This window comes from Blennius ocellaris (assembly GCF_963422515.1).
Source record: "Blennius ocellaris genome assembly, chromosome: 17".
In the NCBI taxonomy this organism is placed as follows: domain Eukaryota; kingdom Metazoa; phylum Chordata; class Actinopteri; order Blenniiformes; family Blenniidae; genus Blennius; species Blennius ocellaris.
In genome coordinates, this window is record NC_137666.1 from 1,514,963 (window position 1) to 1,534,820 (window position 19,858).

Consider the following 19,858-nt stretch of genomic DNA (forward strand, 5'->3'; position numbering starts at 1 on the left):
CCGTCGTTTTAAACTGCTGGAAAGAGAAGCGGGGATTTGCCGGACTTGCGGCCGTGCAGCGGCTTCGTGTGAACCGACGGCCTGGCTTGGGCTCCGGCCTGAGAAAACACCAGCGGATATTTCATCTTCAAAGGCCGACGGGCGGCACCCCGCCGACCATCATTCAATGCTATTCTTGTGAGGAATGTCCAAATAAAACAATGCGGCAGCAGTTGAATAAACCGTACACAGGACGCCGAATGTGTCACAACACGCCCGGCGACGGCACCGGGAGGAATTCCACCGGTCGCCTTCAAAGTGGAGCGGTACCAAACGCGGAAACCGGCTAACGTCGGGTGTAAAAACGCATAAGTGACCTGCTTCTGCCTTGTGATCAAAAAAAACAATCAATTCCACGTCTAATTCTCTTTTCTCTCAGGTTCTTAACAGCACAGGTTAAACCTGCGTGCTCATTTCGTCGGGAACAGATTGGCCATGTTCAAGGATTCTAGTTTAATAAGGCAAAATGATGAAATTCAAGATTCAAGTGGAGAGAAATATTCATATCGGGGGGGGGGGGGAATGAAGTCAACTTGCAACACGACCAGGCACAGCGGTGCTCGGTTTTCATGAAGCCCAGTTGGGAATATTGGTTTCCCCACTTATTGTGGTATATGTAAATTGTACTTTTACTTAAATGTGCTTAAAATCCCCCTTCCTGCGGAGTCTCATGTCAGAGGACGATTAATCATTCCGTCACCACTGGCTACTAGATACATCAACCATCTGCAAAACATGTAAATTCCCATTTTTAAGTGTTTTCGCAGAACAAAACGTCACAATTTAATTAAAGATTAGAACAAAATTCCCCCCCCGAGGTTCCATCAGACGTCTCACCTGGAAGTAGAGGCCGACTGTCGGTCGCGCCATGAGATTGTTGAAGTGCTCGTGAAAGTCCTTGTTGAGGATGTCCTGGGATAAAGTCTCATAAGGATCAAATGCCTGCTCCTGAACACACAAATAGAGCATTTTTTATTTTTAGCCAGTGTATTTAGACAGGTTACAACACAGGTTTCAATAAATTTTTTTAGAAAACTCGTGATTTTAATGCAATTTCTTTAACATGTCATCTCTAAAATACAAAATTTGAAGGCAAATAAATATTGTCGTGTTCTAATTTAACACTTATCTGTACTGACAGTGAGTGGATTTGTTTGCAGATAAGTAATTATGCAAGTTTTGTGTTGCGATGCAATGATTTCGAAATAAAGAAGCGTCGACTTAAATACTCTCGTCTCTAAAATGAGAGAAAGAAAAAAAAAGACGTGGGGTTAAAAAAGCCTGAGGATGTATGCATTGACTTCTAATCACAAATCTTTCTCCAAGCAAGCAAACGATGATGTATTAAGACCACTGCAGCTGACAAAAAGAGGATAAAAGCAATGTTTTACACACAAGACATTTTAAGTTTACTACCAAAATTATATTATTAATTCATCAATTTGCACTTATTCTCAATAAGTGTCAAGCAGGAGTTGTGTTCTATGTTTAGCTGCTGAAGTCAGTCAGGAAGCTTATCAGCCTGTGCAGAACGGTAAAGAAAGCAGAAAACTAGAAAAACTGTAGAAATAAACTGTGAAAAATAAAGTGAAAGATTGCTGGGCTGGAAGGATCCAGAGCCACCTGTATTTACACTTTGGGTCAGTGACGTCATAGATAGATAGATAATTACTTAGTCATACACACAGCTGGGAAAAAAAAAAAATCAGATACACAACAAAAGGCTCAGTTAAAAAATGTTCACGATGTTTGGGACTCTTTTCTTGCCTATTTTCAAAAGATGGATGCAGTTGAAATTGTATAACTGTATGCTAATAATTTGTAAGGAAAGCCTACTGTAGATCAGTTAATTACACTACATTTCCGTGTGCATTTTGATGTATTTCATTGGCAGTGATTATTGTCAGTATTATCATTGTATTTGTGTTTCCTTTCAACCTGTCTGACTTGTTGTTGTTATATGTTGACTGTGGGGTTCGGGAGGGAAGAAAAGAGGGAAAAATTATAGGTGATTTCCAATGTAGCATTGTTTAACTGAATCTTGAATAAACAAACCTTGTTTTTAAAAAATAAATAAATAAATAAAGTGAAACTAAAAAAAAAAAAAAAAAAAAGCTGGACGAAAGACTAAAACCGGTATGAAGCACATTTTACAATCACACCTTCAAATCAGCAAACGGGAGCGATTTGATCAAAGATCCCGCAAATCCACAAGCAAGCTTTGCGTTTGGAATATAGGTTTATAAAAAAAAAAAAAAAAGAGGGTGGGGGGGGGGGGGGTGAGGAGAGACTTCCTGTACCTCCGCCAGGTCTTCGAAGCAGCTGCCCACCAGGGGATGAGGGCTGCCGTCGGCCGTCATCTCCACGGCGTCCTCGATCAGCCCCAGCAGCTTCACCGTCAGCTCGTGGATGTCCAGGATGTTGCTGAAGATCACCTCCGCGTCCTGCAGACGGACGGCAAGAGTGTGAGAATGAGGAACAACCCTCGTTTGAAGTGAAATCAGAACAGCTGTGATAACTTTTTTCTTTTCTTTCCACTTTTCATTTGGCCGATCATTCTGAAAGAGAAAGCACCGAGGACGTCGTCTTCATTCCCGCCATAATAAAACTTAAAATATTGCTTTTGGTGGCTGCCTCTTCCTTCTGCTTCAGGAAACCAAAGGAGACAGAGTCTTTCACATGGGAGTGTTTTAGAAAAACTCTTTACCGAGAGCGTCTCAAGAGGAATAACTGATTAAACTGTACATTTTCTGTGGCGGCGAACTGCCTTTCAGACGTTTAACAACCCGTCTTGTGTTTATTTTCTGGATTAAACAGCTTTTGTGGCTATAAGCTCGGGATGTGCCAAAGTGGTCGGCTCAACAATTAAAAGTCCGAACGCTTAGTCGGCAGATTAGATGTCGGTCGATTGAACAATTATTGTACAACCGGCCGCCACAGCACAGTTTGAAAACGAGTGATATTCGCTTGAAGGGCGTTTCAGACAAAAAACTGGAATGTCGTCACTTCACATTCAACACAAGCGTTTGGACATGTCAAACGGAATCGCTACTGCCGTTAGTGGTGCTAATTCAACATCACCGCCCAGCTAGAGAAACTAACTAATAACCTTTATTTATACATTCGGTGTTTTACGGTCACTCTCCACAGCAGAGGCGACGGAAACTGTCCCGACATGAATGCAGGTCCCACCGTCCAGCGGCTCGGCACCGGTGGAGGATTATTTGGACAAAGTCCAGCCTGTTTTTTTCTTTAAACTGTGCTTAAGAAGTCGTCCTGCCAAAGAAAACTGACAACAATCTGGTTATCTGCGGTCAGTGCGTGTAAACACACTGAGCGTGGTTGGCACAGTGCTGCAGAGCGCACTCTCACTCTGAGTTGGATAAACACTGAAAAAAAAAAATGAAAATACAGTGAAAATGTGCACATAAGGACAACAAACCGGCTGAATTTGCCCGAGGAAATAATTAGTCAAGCTGACGAGATCCTTAAAATAACACAGGGTGATTATTGACTGCTCCGAGTTCTGAATGGAGGTTCAGCTCCCGCGTCATTATTTGACCGTAACACTTTCTCCACGTCTCCCCGAGTAATTTCAGATTGTGCCGCGTTTCAACAGACATAATTGAGGTTACTCTGGCGGGGGCTGCAGATTGCCGTTCCCGTCTCGGCGTAATTACACGTTCTTGCATTCCACCGGGGCCTCGCAAAAAAAAAAAAAAAAAGGTTTCTCCTCCTCACCCAAATGCCGCCGCAAAAAAAAAAAAAAAAAATCACCCAACCCCAAAGTATGCAGGAACCGCAACGACCTAATAAACTCAACTTTCCGCTTGTCAAAGCCGAAGAGACAGCGTTCAATTCCCTCGCTCTGCAACACGCTTCACTATGGAAAAGCGTCAAAAATTGAAGCCCGGACTCACTTTACTGGCAGGTGACGTTCAGAATATAAGACGATGTGGCTGGACAATTACACTGTGGTGACGCTGCTTCTGACACTAAAACAAGAGAGGGGGGGGGGGGGGCTGTGTGGAGGTTTCCTGCTGCTCTGTAATGCTGATTGCCAGTTAGCCGGATTATAGTTTTAAGCTGTAATCTCGACATGATCTTATGGCAGATTTGTCTGAAATGGCTTTGCTGGGATCTGGACTGCGGGTGTTTATAAAGTGGCTTCGGTCTAAGCTACTTGTTCAGCGAAAAGACTTGAAAGTATTTAGCCTCCCTCTGGGTGAATAAAACTTGCTTGGCAGCGGCTGCAAGTTTATTTTTGGCCACAGTTTTAAGACAAAGCTTGAGGGGGGGGGGGGGGGGGGGGGGGTTTACAACCACGGCGAAACATGTTCGAACTTTACTTCCATTGCTTGTTTGGAATTGATGTTATCGTTCTTGAAGTCGCGGTGCAAGTTATTCGGAAACGCTTCAGACGTTCAAGCAGCAAAATGCCTTTTGCTTCTCGACTGCCGAGTCAAGAAACATCCAGAGAGGAAAATGAAGCCTCACGTCTTGACCGGAGGTCTGGAGGCTGAAGCAAATGGTAGAAGAAAAAAAAAGAAATGTGGGAAAATACTTGTGGCTCGATACCAATTCCCATGAAGACGTCCCCTCGCCACACTCCTGGCCCACTTGGGAAGACGACGTCTTCCTCGTCGTGTCCAGCGCCGGCTTCAAGGCCAAACTCCCGTGGTTTTGTGACTCAGCAGGCCACAAGCAAAACACGACTCGTCTGTGATTTTTTAGGCCGAATTCTTGCAGGGTTTTCGTGCCCCAGACGGAAGCTGACGCGACGCATTCACCAGCGCTTCATATCTCCTGTGGCGATACCATGACGGCACCAATGTCCATACTTGTGCAGCTGCTTGAATAATTCTGCTTCATTAATCTCTAAATCTGAATTCCGTGACAGGCAGGTGTGTTTCCGTCTCTCCCCGGTTGGAAAGACTAACCGCCTGATCCTTATCCACCTTGTTTGATTACACTTCTATTATTTTGGCACAAACATGTCCACGTTTTTCTTTCTCATAACCTTTTGTATTCCTTTGAATTTCGATGTATTCGGGACCTTTACACACTTCACTTTCACACTGATGAGAGTCCTGGCTATTTGAGCTGTGCAGGTGAGAAACCAGCCCTTTAACAGACACATTTCTTTGCATCGATACCATCGTCTCCCAGAGACGGCAGCACTTTTTCACGAATGGTAGCCGGGGGGGGGACCTTCCTCACCTGGGCCGCGAAGATCTTGGGGTTGGACAGGAAGTGGTGGCGGAACACTTTGATGATGAGGTCGAGCTCCCGCAGGTACTGCCGCTCCTCCGCGATCTCCAGCCGCACCAGGTCGTCGTAGGTGAGCTCCCCGGACGACGACGGCTCCTCCGTGCACTGCGACATCAGACCGATGTCGTCCTCCTGGTCAAACATGTCCATGAGCACCTGGAGGCAGACAGCGGGGGGGGGGAGGAGGCAGTCAGTCGCCGCCAAACCACAAAACAACCAGCCCTCCTGTGTGGGATGTACGCTGCTCACTTTGTCTGCACACATGGACACTTTGATGTCCTGCTGGCTGATCTCGTAGTGCCGGATGTTGCCGACATAGTTGCCGGCGAGCTTCAGTATATCCGCAGATATGTATTCTAGCACTGCTACGATGTACAGGGAGACGTGGTAGTCCACCTTGTAGCCTAAAACCTCCTGCAGAAAGAAGATGGAGAAATAAATTGGTGACATTGATGAAAAACAAACATTTTTCCTGCGTTCAACATTGTAGAAACTAATGGATGCTGAGGGGGAAAGAGACAGGTTTATGAGTATTTACCTTCAGAAGAGGGTGTATTTTGTCCACGGGGAGAAGTAAGGGGTTTCTTCTCTTTCGTTTTTCAATGGCCGACTGGGCGTCTCCGATCGCCCACTTATCTATTGGGTGGGGGAAAGTTTTCTGGACGCGCTCCTGGTGGGACAGAAGAAAAAGTGTATTTTGCCTTTGTATTTGTCAGAATGTGCTCAAACATACAGAAGGACCCGAGAAATAGGATTTTTTTTTTTTCCTTTCAATATTACTTTAAAGAAGAAAAAGTGGGTTTAAAAGAATAACAGCAACTCCAGAATGAATATTTCTTTGAGATTCCTTCAGTGTGTAAAGACTGAAAGGTCGGCGAGTCGAGCTTTTCAAACGTAGTGTAAAATTCGTCACCTCCACGTCTTGCACCGAGCGAGGCTGAGCCACACACAGCATGTTGAGCAGCTGCAGGATGAGCTCCTCGATGTGCTGCAGGGCGTCCTCCTTCGCCGTCAGGTTTGGGTGGACCTGCTTCTGTACCTGCGAGCACAGCGAGGCGACAGTCAGACACCGAGAGCTCCTGGTCAGACCTTCTCAACTGAAGGGGAGAAATCAAGCTTCCTGCTCTGTCGAGTGAAACCACGTCACTCGTGAAACTCGCCGCTCCGCCGGGCCGACGTTTCATGACCCCCAATTCATGACTTTCAATTAAACTTGACTGAGAAATGTGTCACACATAAAATGCTTCCTTTATGATGTCAGTACTGTGTGATAATGCTGCAAAACGGAAACTTTATTCCTACCACATTAAAGACTTGATTTGATGGAGTAAAACCTATGCGAGACTCTCGATGCCCCACTGACACAGAATTTGTAAAAAAAAAACTGTGCATGGTAACTTCAAAACTAAACCAAAAGTGGATTAATTTACCGCACAGAGCTTTATTTCTTTTATGGGTATTAATATTTGATGAAGTGAAGCTGCTGCTTCGGAGATCGGCTATAACATTACTGTCTCCTTCTTTATATCGTCTCCATCCTCCTTTCTGCACTGTGTATTCCCATATATTTCCTTTTTGTTTTGTCAAAACTTGCACCAATTCATGCTGTAGTTTTAGTCGCTCGTATGTTTGGATTAGACTCAAGAGTTGCCGTTTTAAGGCCCAATTATACCACATGCCAACGACTCCATCTTCCGCGTTCATTACATGTGTATTTTTGGAATTCGGAGAGCTGTGTAACAAATGGCGTAATACAACTGATGACCTGTGGGGGCAGTACTGAGCAACACAGCGCATTTGCAACCAGTGAAATTAACAAATAAATGCCAAGTAAGTTGGAAGACTATAAAAATTACGATGCCTCTAATATAAGTCGGCAATTTATTCCACCAGACCAAAATCTAAATACTACTCGGGACAAGAATACTTATTTTTTGCTATTTTTAACCTGTTTCAAAGTTCGGATTAGAAATGACCCACATGAAACCAACAGTGTGCACTGCAATCTTCTAACTAACAATCCTGCCAACGTCAGGGTATGAGAGTATGAAGGCAGTGACGCATGACAATAATTGAAAAGCATTTACCAATTTCAGTGCCCACAGGAAGCATATTCTGCAGGAAGCATAACCCTAGCCTTAGGTGGTGCTCCAACCCAAACATCTACCCATCACTGTATGAACATTGTCAAACTCATTTAAATCAGCATACTTTAACCATTTTGTGCTTTCAACTCTGAGATGAACCATTAACATACTGCAGGATTTACCTCCATACCAACAGAGGCCATGATCAGGATATAATAACAACAATAATAATAATAATAATAATAATAATAATAAAACCACCACCTCTCAGTGCTTAAGTTACTAGGGCTGATTGGATGAAAAGTGCACGTGAATGAATAAGCTGCTTCTCACTAAACCGCAGAGATCTCTGTCTGAAATCTGGCAGCACAGAAAACCCTCTGCATGAAAATCCTCCAATTTACACTGCGAGATGCTGCCAAACAATTAAAAAACAACAAAAAAAATAATCTCCTTTGCTTAATCAAGCTCCCATCTGCTGACTTATAAAGTAATGTGGTGGTAGTGAGAATCCTGCGGGTGGGAGCAGTGTGACAGAAGGCGTGGTGTTCAAGAGGAGGTGGTTTCTTCAGGTGTACCAGTGGAAAGAGAAGAACTACCCCCTCCACCCCCCCCCTCTTTCTCCGGCTACCCTCCAGCCTCCCAAAAGTTGTCGTCATCCGGGCCGTGCCCTCGCGCAGGAATGCTGTCAGTTGAGATACTATTATAGCACCAGCGCAGAGACTCGGAGGGGGGAGAAAAAAACCACCAAAAAAAACTGTGGGAGCGAACACGAGGGGGGGAGAGAGAGAGAGAGAGAGAGAGAGAGAGAGGTGGATAGCAAAGACAGCCTTGCATTTACTCTGGACTCACAAAAGCCCGGTCTGTTCGCACGCTGGCGGTGGAATTACCCTGGCAGTGGAGTAAAGTGGGGTGTTATGATGACAAAGCGTTGCCCCCGGATTAAGGAATGTGAGAGGAAGAGTTAAAAAGGTCAACGCAGACGGGGATTTGGTGCATTCTTCTTCTCTGACTTAATACGGACGCGGCGACGAGCAGGATGCCCCCGCCCCCCCTTCAGTCTCAAGTTGGAGCTCATTTATCCCGGTTAGAATAATAAATCAGAAAAAAAAAAAATGGTGAAAAGTGTGTCTGGGGGGGGGGGCTTATAAAAGACCCCTTTTCCTCACGGCGCTCTGGCTTGACGTTGCAATTCATTAACTACGTTCAGATGCTTCTTTAAACACAAGAGGAGCTGGAAAATGTGAAGCCGCAGCTTGGCCCCGTTTACGTTTCTCTACGTCACGTCTGTTTTGATGCACGCTCACAAGACCTGACGGTTATAAATAAGCCGCGAGCTCAAAACTGGAGCCGGAAAAAAAAAAGAAAAAAGAAATACATATCAAAGGAGAAGTAGGTTATGAGATAGAGCTCGTCAAACCGCAAGCAGGCACTTGACCAAATTCCACAGGACACCAGGAGCTGTGAGTCACCACGCTGAAACTACGGGGGTTTCCCTCGACTCCATTCACAGAATAGTTGTCCCGTCTCCGGGAGGCCCACGGCCAGCAAGTGTCGTCTGTCTCCGACAATGTCAGGATGGGAGGCAGAGCAAGGAAAATACACAAAACTGCTCATTCAAATTGGAAAAAAAAATACATGAAAGCGAACACAGACAAATTACACGTGACAAAGATTCCAGACCGAACTGATTCCCGATCCCACATTGAGAGACGAGGTAAATATGGAGAGAGACCAAAGAGACATAAAAAAGTCAAATGTATTGATAAAGACGAGGACAAACGGAATATATAGGCATGTATAAAGATCGAGCAGGAAAGAGTTGGAATTTACCTCCAGTATTTATGAGATGCTGATACAAATGCAATGTTTTACGCTGCAAACGGCGATTTCACGGCGACGCAGAATCGAAACTTTTGGGAACGACGTGAAGTTTGCCGTGTGCAAATCGCACGGTGAAATCGTAAGCGGCCGACAACGTACGCGAATCGACGCGATTGCGTAACAAGCAAACGTCGTAAGCGTGTGCCAGCTGTGCACGAAACGATATATATCGAAGTTGACTTTATCCAGAGCGTTTTACACAGTGTAAAGAGCAGAATGACCTCAATGGGGACGAAGAAGAATCGTATTAAAACCACTACGAGATACGTTTTGGACTTCCTACATCAGTGTTTTTCAACCACTGTGCACACTGGTGTTTCCGCGAGATATAGTCAGGTGTGCCGTGGGAAATGATCCAATTTCAAATTTTTTTCCAAAAAAAAACATTTGTGTTGCAGAGTAATCATGTATAAATACTCTTCACCACTAGAGGGCAGCACAGAACTTTGCAGGTGAAATGTAAAGTGACAGACGTCAGTGTGGTTCATCTCCACCTCCTGCTACCATCTTGTATCAAAGTACTGTGTCAGTGACAGTGATGGAGAAGTTTTTGAAAAGGAAGAATGTGAACCAGGATCTCAGCTCTTCATCCATCAGGTCCAGGTTTCACACTGAGGGAGTCAAAATAAAAAGAAGAAATTGGGAAATACTTTTTTTCTGTATTTATTTGATTCCTCTTGATAAAGCATTGATGAGAATGACTTTATATTGTTAATAGAGGCTACAGAGTTTCACATTTTACCATTTTCGGGTGGTGGTGTGCCTCGAGATTTTTCCAAAGAAAAAAGTGTGCCTCGGCTCAAAAAAGGTTGAAAAACTCTGCCCTACATGACAAAACTCATATCACTCTGTGCAAGTATTGACCAACTGGTTATTTGCAGATATTGATGATAATTTAGTCTTAAAATACTGGATACAACAACTAAATACTATGCATAATGATTTGAACATTTGAAAAAAACAAAACTCTAAACCGATAACGTAGCGGCATTACCAGCAGGTATAAAGTAAGAATGTAGTGAAAGTGACCGGTAACATTCAGAGAACCCGTCAGCTGGGTTCCACGACCACGTCGAGGCGGCGCAGGTACGACTGTGGCTCGATGTATTTACAGTATTTACTGAAACGTGACCCTAATGGCCAACTGACGCAGGCTAATAAAGTCAGTGTGGGACACTGAAGAAAGCAAAGTGGAAGTAATAGAGTGGAAAAGAATAGCCGGGGAACTCCTGGATTTAAAAAGCACTCGGGACAAAACGGAGACGGTCGGTTTTCACGAGGTGGAGAAGAAGAAGAAGAGTTTCAACAAGTCATCTCATGCAAAGAGAAGCTTGTGCAGCCTTCCGACGGCGACATATTGAAACTCGCTCTGTCGACTTGATACGTTTTTAATCCCGGACGCCGCCGTCGCTGCAGCGGCTGGGATTCAAACCCCGAAACATGCACGGGAAAATCAGGTTGTGGGAAAACGAGTGTTTCTGGATGAGGGTTAATGAAAAGCGCTGATTTAATGAACGAGGACAGGACCACACCAAATACGACTCTGGCTGCCTGTTGTTTTCAAGCTGTTGGTATAAATGGAAATGAAATGATGAGAAACACAATGGAGGAACAACATGTACAGCTTCATTAGGGCTGGACGACTTGGGGGAAAAATATGTGTAACAATGATTTTTTTTAACCTGTGCCAAATATCTTCCATAATTCCGAATCCTAAAAAAAATTATTTTCCTGAAAAGATAGAACTTTATGCGTTTTTTTTTTTAAACTTCACAGAAATAATATCCCTGCAAAAATATTGATACAAACATAATAGGGGAGTAATTTGCAATATTTCACATGATGATTTTAGTTTGGATTTGATTCATCAATCAGCCTTAATATTTATTAATATTCGAGTCAACTCTCTAGAACATCGTCGCCTTGACATGCAGCTGCATCTGGCATGAGGTAGTAAACACTGGAAACGACGGTAGCGCTGTGACGTAATATTGTAAAAACAGGTTACAATGTCAGCTTTGGTGCATGTCCTCCTGGAACATGTGAAGGTGTTCAGTTTCATGGCTCGTCTCCATTAAGAGGAAGGCCAGCGTACAGGAAGTCCCAGCACTCGCCGGCTCACTCTCGCTTTCCCTCCTCCTCCTCCTCCTCCTCCTCCTCCCCGCTCGCTGGCCGCACAGAGCCAAGCCCCCGGGGAGGGCGATCATAGCAGCAGACTGAGAGGTATCGATGTGCGTGTACGAGGAGGAGGCAACACACACACACACTGAGGCTGGACTTCAGTCAACATCAGGAGAGAGAAACCCAGAATTCAGACGGACAGAAACCACCAGGTCAAAATGTAGAACGAGTTAATCCAGAGCATATGTGGCGATGGAGTTGTTAACAGATTAATAAATCCAATAAGCACTTCTGAAGCAGGTAACTAGTTCGTCGGTGACGCCACCTTAACGTTGGGTACCGTGTTCTCCAGACGACGACTCGCACGTTTTTCTGTGGCCCGTTAATGTCACGACCAATGAATGTGTCAATGCAAGTTACAACGCATGACATTCAGACAATGACTGAGCGTTTAATAGCAGAAAAAAAGTCCCTCTCACAGCTGGGAAAATGCTATTAAATGCTTCCAATTGTACACGTTACATGAGCATTTGAACACATTTAATGACGCTTCCACAGATAAAGGAATGTTCATTTCGGGCCGACGTTGAACAGCCACACAGAGCCAACATCAGCCCACGCCTGATGACAATATGATGCGTTTCACCACCAGGTGAACAAAGTTTAGATGTGGGATCTGCGAGGTGTGGGAGGATGAGATGACCCCCTCCCCCCTTAACAAACCGTAGATAATTATTTTATTTGCATAACCGTCACAAATACCAAAATGTGATCCACGGGCAGTAAAGTGGCATAAAGAAGACGTGAAATCATCCGTGTCGTTTCAAACAAGAATCCGAGAAAACAGAATGACGCTTATTAATATTGTGCGGTTGCCTGAAAGTACAAATAATTAACTTAATAACTTGAAGGTACCATAAAGGCGTCACTTATAGCTTGTTTCCTGGATTTTTAGAGAACGGTGCAAAAAAGCACATTGATTTCAATTCTATTTTTTTTTTATTAGCAAGACTAATCGACTCATTAAACTCAAAACTACTGCTTGAGTTGAATGCAGTTGTGCATTACCAGTGTGGAGTGACATCGCCACGCTTGTTCTCACAGGAAGGCGTCGGAGCACTCGTCAACACACGTGCATCACCGTTGGCTCGTGTGCCGCAGACGAATCAGGTGGTCCTAATATTATGGCCGATTGGTGTCATTCCTTGACTTGCGCTGTATAAAAATAACAGTCACATGGTCGCCTTCAGTCTGCAGAGAAAATCAGACCTGACACCCGAACAATGGAGCCTTGCTGTGAAGCTTACGAGAGAGAGTGACGGCAAATCAAATACATATTTAAATAAATAAATAAATGCTCCAAGCGGAAAAGTACACAGAGCACTTTCTCCAAACGTCCAGGCCACAGACGGCCATCGTGGCCCCCAGAGGAAAATCCTCGGCTTGAAACGCAGTGTCATTTAAAACATCAGACTTGGAACACGGACGGTAAAACCCGTTGACGTGGTAGAGCTCAGTGTGCAGCAGCTCGGTGGTCATTCTAGAGACAAAGAGCTGCAGGTCCGACGCGCTCAGCGTCGAACTTGAAACCGGGATTGATCATCTTTGGACGGCGTTGGACCGACACGCGCGGCGTGATCAGGTGTTGTGTGCGCCGACGGCAGGGGGAACAGAAAGCCTGGAGGTAATAATAGAGGCGGGACGGCGGTAATACAGGGTTAACATTTCTAATTCAATTGATTATTCTCCTGGCTGTGTACATGGGACTGCATCAGGCTCAGGTTGCAGGTAATGTGGCTTGTGTGTGCGTGTGTTGGAGGTGTGTGTGTGTGTGTGTGTGTGTGTGTGTGTGAGGAGGGGGGGTTGTTATTAAACCCGAGCATGTGTCACTGTTTGTGATTCATGCCATGACATCATCTGCCATTACAACCAGACTGTCTGGGGAACCGTAGGCCAGAGATCAACTCCGAGACAACAGGCACAGGCAGTGAGAAGAAAAAAAAAAAAAAAACACAACAACCCAACAACAACACATGCACACACAAAGGATGCATGCATACGGAGGGCATGGCGACAGAAGCAGAGATGGATTTTCTGAGTCTTAACACACACTTCTCGTCACGATCACATGCATGGTGGACGTGCAGCTTCTAGTCTGTGACCCGGCACACTGACCACCCCCCCCCCCCCCCCCTCCTCCCCCCAGCCTTCATCTGAACCCCGCCTGAGGACGAGCCGACGTCAACAGACCCGATTCAATTCTGGAAAGGACAGTGGCACCTGCGCTTTTTTTCCCTCACACCCTCTCTCGTTTTTCTGCAACTTTTCCCCGAGACGCACTTGGACAGAAACAACCGGTGTCGTTTTCGTTTTCGTTGGTCTGTATCGGGACAAACGTCGAGCTGCGTGTGCAGAAAACAACGTGCACTTCGCTCTGGAGCTGCAACGACCAACTAGTGATTAAGTGGTTGATAAATTCTGATTGAGTTAACTTCTTCACCCCCTCAACATCAGCATGTGAAATAACAGCCTGCGTCTGCATTCAACTGTTATCTGCTGATATGATTATTAGCATCTTGCTGGACTAGTTTAGCATTATATGGATGAGCCGATTTTTTTCTTGAGCACTTTGTAAACTCTTTTAAAAGGTTTTTTGTTGATTAGATCAAACATTAAAATGACAATTGTGCACATAAATACTGAAAATAAATGGATAAACTGCCGTTTGTGACATATTTGGCTTCGAGTTTAAGAAAATGACCAAGACGAGCAAAACAAACAAGTGAAAGTAAAATTCTGACTGGTTGTCAAACAGAAGCACAACTTTTCCCTGACGACTGCATAGAGACCAGTTTGCTGCTCCAACAGAAACTTCTGTGGTCGCAGCTGATGAAGAGTGTTTTTCTGTGTCATTTCCTGCCTCTTTGGAACTTTCATTTACTACACAACTGGTTGCTTCACCAAACTGCCTCTGTTGAAGATGATCCACACTGGCGTTAGATACGGGGCCTTGTGTTGACAGGAATAAACCCGATTATAGAAGAAATGAGGAAGTTTGACATGAATCTGTGGTGCCGAGGTGAAAACAGCTCCAACTCGTCTCGATTAAAACAAGCGTCTCGGATTCGGAGCGAAACTCGGCGAGCTGGTGAAATCCACCGTGCTTGACGTGAATTTCCATTGCCCTGTGTGTGATCAACTTTGGTAAACGTTTTTTTTTTTTTTTTTTTTTTTTTTTTTTTAATCGAGCTACAGTTTGTGTGTTGCTCACTTGTTGCTCCTGGAATTGCTCGTAAATATGTTTGACTTTTCGAGGTTCCTTCTTCACATCACAATTCCAGTTCTTTTCGAACACAGTGGAAAAAAACAAACCAAAAAAAAACTTCACACGGCTTCTCTGGCAGGAAACGCATCCTTTGCACAACGTGTCACATGTCTAAACAAACTTCACTTAAAGTGCGCACACACCGATATTTATATCAAATCACTTGCTCACACTATTTAAAACATTTTTTAATGACTCATATCGGCAGATTTTGATTTCGTGAAAATAATTGTTCTTTTTCTTGTATTGAGGAACGTTTTCTTCTGCCATTGCACTGTAAATACTTCCAACTAATTGGGTGGAACAAAGGACCTGTTAACAATTTGTACATCCAATCAGTATGTGAGCATCTTCAAAACAAAGCCAGTACCTCCAGAAGAGAAACCAGTGTCTCCACAAGACGCACTCGCATTTCACCGAAGGAGGCATCTTTGAAAAGCAGAGAACCGTCTTCGAAGGACACGTTCACGTTTCCCTGTTTGATTCCCAGACTTTCCGGTGAAAGTCCACTTCTTCTCGAGGTCTGTGAACGCTCCCGTGAGCTCCGATCCGGATCAGACAAAGGGACTCTGGTCCCCTTGAAAACGTCCGTCTTGATTCTCACGCAAGCAAAGACTGTCCAGCCTGAGGGGAGGACGTGGCGTAAGGCGCAATGCATTTTGGGTAGTAAACTCAGCGCTCAAACCAGACGAAGGGCAGACGTGGAGTCGTGAGGAGGAAGTAGCGAGAAAAGGCGCTCACTGGCATCTCGTCTGACGACGATACGTCGCGATTGTTTGTGGCTACCCCGTTAGCCACGAGCTAAAGAAAGCGCGTCCCGACGGCACGCCGACCTCCCCAAGATACAAGAAGGGGAAGCCCACTTCTGCAAGGGGGAACATTCCGCGTCTCCAAAAGGCACAGGAGCATCTCAGGAATGGTCTCGCCAAGAAAGGCATTCCCAGAAGACACGATAGCATCGCGAAGAAACACGCGCTCCACCAGAGCCACGTTTGATCCAATGTCGCCAACTCACTTTGCTGATGCTCATTTTGCATCAACAGCTTTGTTTCATGCCGTTTCTTCGTCACTCTTCATTGTGTATCCACATTCACGCACACAAACTCAATTTAATACCGTTCGATTTGTGGAATTTTAATCTCTTTTGACGACAGTGACGTCTGCTATTGGATTTGTTTCACAAAACACCAGCCCAAATGCACAAATATGCCAATTACACTGTTATAAAGTGACTGAAGCAGCAACTTTCCGCATGCGAGACGCTGCAGCTGTGAAATGTTTGGCATCGCCGTTTGACGAATGAGTTACGCGAGTAAATAATTATTGACAATCAACCGTCGGATGTAAGAGTAATTTGTGAAAAGTCTGTCAGTGGCGGGCTGCAGCGACGTACAGAATCACCCTGTCATTACAGACCACCTTGGAGGAGGAACGTCTGAAAACGACACCCTCTGCTTAATGATAAAGTCGCCTCCTGCTCATCAACAGGTTGCCTTTAATTCTGCCCGGATCGCGCTGGTTTTTCCAGAATGGAGTCATCCAGCACGACCCCCCCCCCCCCCCCTCGGTGGACAGCTGTGAAAAACAGCGAGTCACAGTCTGCCAAAACCACAACAAACCTCTCCTACGTCAACCTGTGACAAGCTTCCCCTCCGGCGGTTGTGCAGCAAGTCGAGACAATGAAACGGTGGCGGCGCGGCCGACCACCTGCTCTCTCTCCCGCTCGCTCACTCTCAGTTTCACCTGATTCATCGCGCCATTTCCACTGCACAGATAACTTGTCAATAATAGCTTGATGTTATTTATAAACGCCATGTTGCTGCATGGCTAAATCCCAGGCTGGCTACCTCCGCTCAGAGCATGTGTCATCACAATCCCGGGGATTTGAGGGTTTTTCAGGCAACACAAAACCCCACTAATAGCGAAATAATAAAGGATTATTTTGGCTATCCAGAGCTGATCTTCTGGCAAAAGTCTGGAACAATGTGATTACAAGTCCGTCACGGCAGCACAAACAGAGGAATACTTGGAAGTCTGTACCGGAGAACAGTCGTTCGTCTTTCATGCTGTGAGAATAAACTGGTTCGGCACTATTTTAAAAACAAAAATGTCTGTATTCCCCAACAATGTCTTTCACCCCTGAAAAAAAACGCTCCACTTTGGGAAGTTTCCACCTTAACAACAGTGAAATCTGTCATAAAAGTTCAGCCATGTGGATTTTGGAAGAGCCAAGTCTTCAGGCCTTCACACAGAAGCACAGTGTCTCGTGTGTTTATCTGTTTGCACTCATCCAAAAAAAGGACTAAAATGTTTGTGTTGCAAAGAGAAAAAAAAATGATGGATGGTTCTCAGCTTTGGCACCAAAGAAATGCTCACATCGAGTAACCATGTTGAGTTAAAACGATCGTGTCTGCGCTTCCCTTCCTAACAAGATCAGACTGGCGAACAGATCCAAAAGATACAGATGATGAGATATTTCACCTCATAGTGACGACGTCACAGGTTCATTCTGTTTAAGATTTGAATGATTGCTTAACACATGGTTTGGTAAATATAACATTTACAAGAGGGACCAAAAAAAGTTAATGTAGAAAAAAAATGGCTGAATGTATGGATATGCTTATTGAAAGGAGAATTGGGGGGGGGGGGGGGGGGGGGGGGTCTTGGAACTGAATATCCGTCACTGTTTTTTATATTCCATGCTGGTAAATTGTCTTGAGAATTCTTATTTCACTTTCCTTTTCCATGATGTTGCATCTCCAGTTTGAACACAGACGACAAACAGGTTTATTTATCTCAAAGAAAAGCTGTCAGAAATTGGCTTTTTGTTTTTCTGTGTGGGAATGAGCTTCTAAAATGCAAATTGTAAGCAGTGACGAGTTGTACAACATAAACACGTGTTGCCATGTGGCTCCAACCAGTCACAAATGTCTACAGACTGTGATCCAAAACACGCTTGTTCCTCCGACGGTCAGCTTGAACAGAGAGCGACTCCTTCAAGCTCCGACCACAATAAAAACACTTCGACTGACGAGTGGGTCCTCCTGGATTTACGCACGGAGCCATTTCAAAGGGGAAAAGCGCCGTGCAAGAGCGGCGTGCAACTTCGATTTTCTAAACAATCTGGCTTGCGTGTCACCCGACAGGACGGCAGGCCAAACCGTCAACACAGAAAGAGCCGCGGTTTCGTCGTGTCGCCATCAGAAGTCAGGAAGGACCGGCCCGTCATGACAAGAGGAGGATAGAAAGAGCGAGGGATGAGGAACACCGAAAAACAAACCTGCTGGTGACAGGGAGAAGCCAAGATGACGCAAGCAAGGGGGGGGGGGGGGGAGAGAGGGTTCATTCAAAAAGGAAAGGATACAGGTCAGCACTGCTTGCACAAGACATTAAAATCAAATCATTTCCCAAACGGAAAAGTCAAGAGATTCACGAGAATGAAGCTGCGTTACTCTGGAAAGGGGAGACGTGTCACAATGCCCAGCAAGGATGAGACATCTTTGCCGTTCACGCAAATGAGGAACAAGACGAAGGGGCTGGCCACCGAGGGACAGGTCAGGACAGCTTCTGCGTTACTGACCCTGCATGTTTCAAGCAAAAACCCTCCAGACTTTGACACAGGACAGGACAAATGGCTGAGAGATGCATTGGATAAATACACAGCCACAGATGCTGTTCCCACATGCAACGACTGCAAGTCAACAAATAACTGATATGACTCAATTGATCTCGCAGATGAAATTGCTGCAAAGAATGCTGTTGCGTGTGAGGACTAAAAAATAACATTAACACGAATATGATATGGCTCGTTGATCGACACTGATCTGGCAACTTGTCAGTGACTTTATAACCGGGAGGAAGAAAGCAAGCAAACTTGGAGCAATCGAAACTCAGGTGAAGCCACGAGTGTTCACGTCCACACGGGTACCTTTCGCAGGGCTTGCACGAAGAGGCCTCTCCATTTGTGACTGTTCTCGTCACTCGAAAAGTCGTATATCTGCTGGGGCTGCATTGCTGTAGCGGCTCCTGGCGTTGCCGTGGTCCGGGCTGAACTGTCAGCATCGGCCCCCGGGTGGATAGTCCTTTATGGGTGGGTCAGTCCGGGGCAGGCACGGTGGAAAAAAGTCACACTGGTTTCACTCGCAAATACCAAGAAGTTGCACTCGAAAACGGACAACGGCCGAGCTCGAGTGTGGTTAAAACTGGCAACAAAAAAAAAGAGAGGAAGAGAAAAAAAGAAAAAAAAAAGGAAAAACGAGCAACAATAGAAAATAAACCACATGTAGCAATTAAGTTAAGTAGCTAGCTCGGTGGCTAATGTGGCTCCCCCGCCGCCGCGGCTGTAAACACGGGGCAGCGGCTAACGACGAGCTAACGGCTAACAACAACGCTGCCGAGCGTAATGCTCGCGACTCGGCTCCGGCTGAAAGGCGGTAAACAGGCACGTTGGAGTTCGGCGTCGGGTCGAGACGCGGGAGGCCGGCGCGTCACCAGCTAACTGCGGCCGCCGGGGAGCCGTTCGGCGATTCCGCTCGCCCGGACACCTGTAACGTTCAGCGGGGCTTAGCCGACGATGCTAACTGCTGCTACGAGGCTGCCGCTGGCCCTCCGCCGCGCTCCCGACTGCCGTGTTGTGGCCACACGAGCCGCTCGGCGGCTCCGAAAACAAGGCACACTTTTCTCCCCCAAGCGCCGCTCCGCTCCGCGTTCACATCTGGGCATCAGCTCCGCGGCGAGCCGGCGTCAGGTCCCGCGGACGTTCCCCCGAGCGGCGACTGGTCCGAGGCATGGTCTTTGAGAGCGGGGCGAGATGAGGGGAGCAGCCGGGGTGTGTTTTTTTTTTTTTTTTTTCGGTTTGAGAAGTCCGAGGATGTTCGTACCAACTCCGCCGCTGCTGCCGCTGCCGCTGCCGCTGCTGTCTGCCGCCTGTCTGCCGCCGCTGCGCTCCCGCAGCTGCCGCGCCGCCGCGCGTCAGACGCTTCAGGCGCGCGCGCTGCGTAATGTGACGTTTCAGACGCTTCGCTTGTGTCTCAGCAGGTAAACCAGCAGCACGAAGATTGATTTTAATATTTCTATTTTTTTGGTTTGTTTGTAGAGGTGCCATCTATGTATAGATGTGAATCTAAAAAAT

The 19,858-nt window shown here is 45.8% G+C and overlaps 1 protein-coding gene across 1 annotated transcript in view; it reads right to left on the reverse strand.

The window, feature by feature from the left end:
• Window positions 1-19,641, reverse strand: part of sos2 (son of sevenless homolog 2) — a 33,638-nt gene extending 13,997 nt beyond the window's left edge. The window contains exons 1-7 of the mRNA XM_080513021.1: window positions 18,656-19,641; window positions 6,224-6,349; window positions 5,849-5,980; window positions 5,560-5,724; window positions 5,260-5,466; window positions 2,340-2,483; window positions 877-987 (exon numbers count right to left, since the gene is read on the reverse strand). Of these exons, the coding sequence (XP_080369147.1) occupies window positions 877-987; window positions 2,340-2,483; window positions 5,260-5,466; window positions 5,560-5,724; window positions 5,849-5,980; window positions 6,224-6,349; window positions 18,656-18,739 (969 nt within the window). The 5' untranslated portion in view covers window positions 18,740-19,641. The remainder of the gene's footprint in view (window positions 1-876; window positions 988-2,339; window positions 2,484-5,259; window positions 5,467-5,559; window positions 5,725-5,848; window positions 5,981-6,223; window positions 6,350-18,655) is intronic.
• Between the last annotated feature and the right edge of the window lie 217 nt (window positions 19,642-19,858).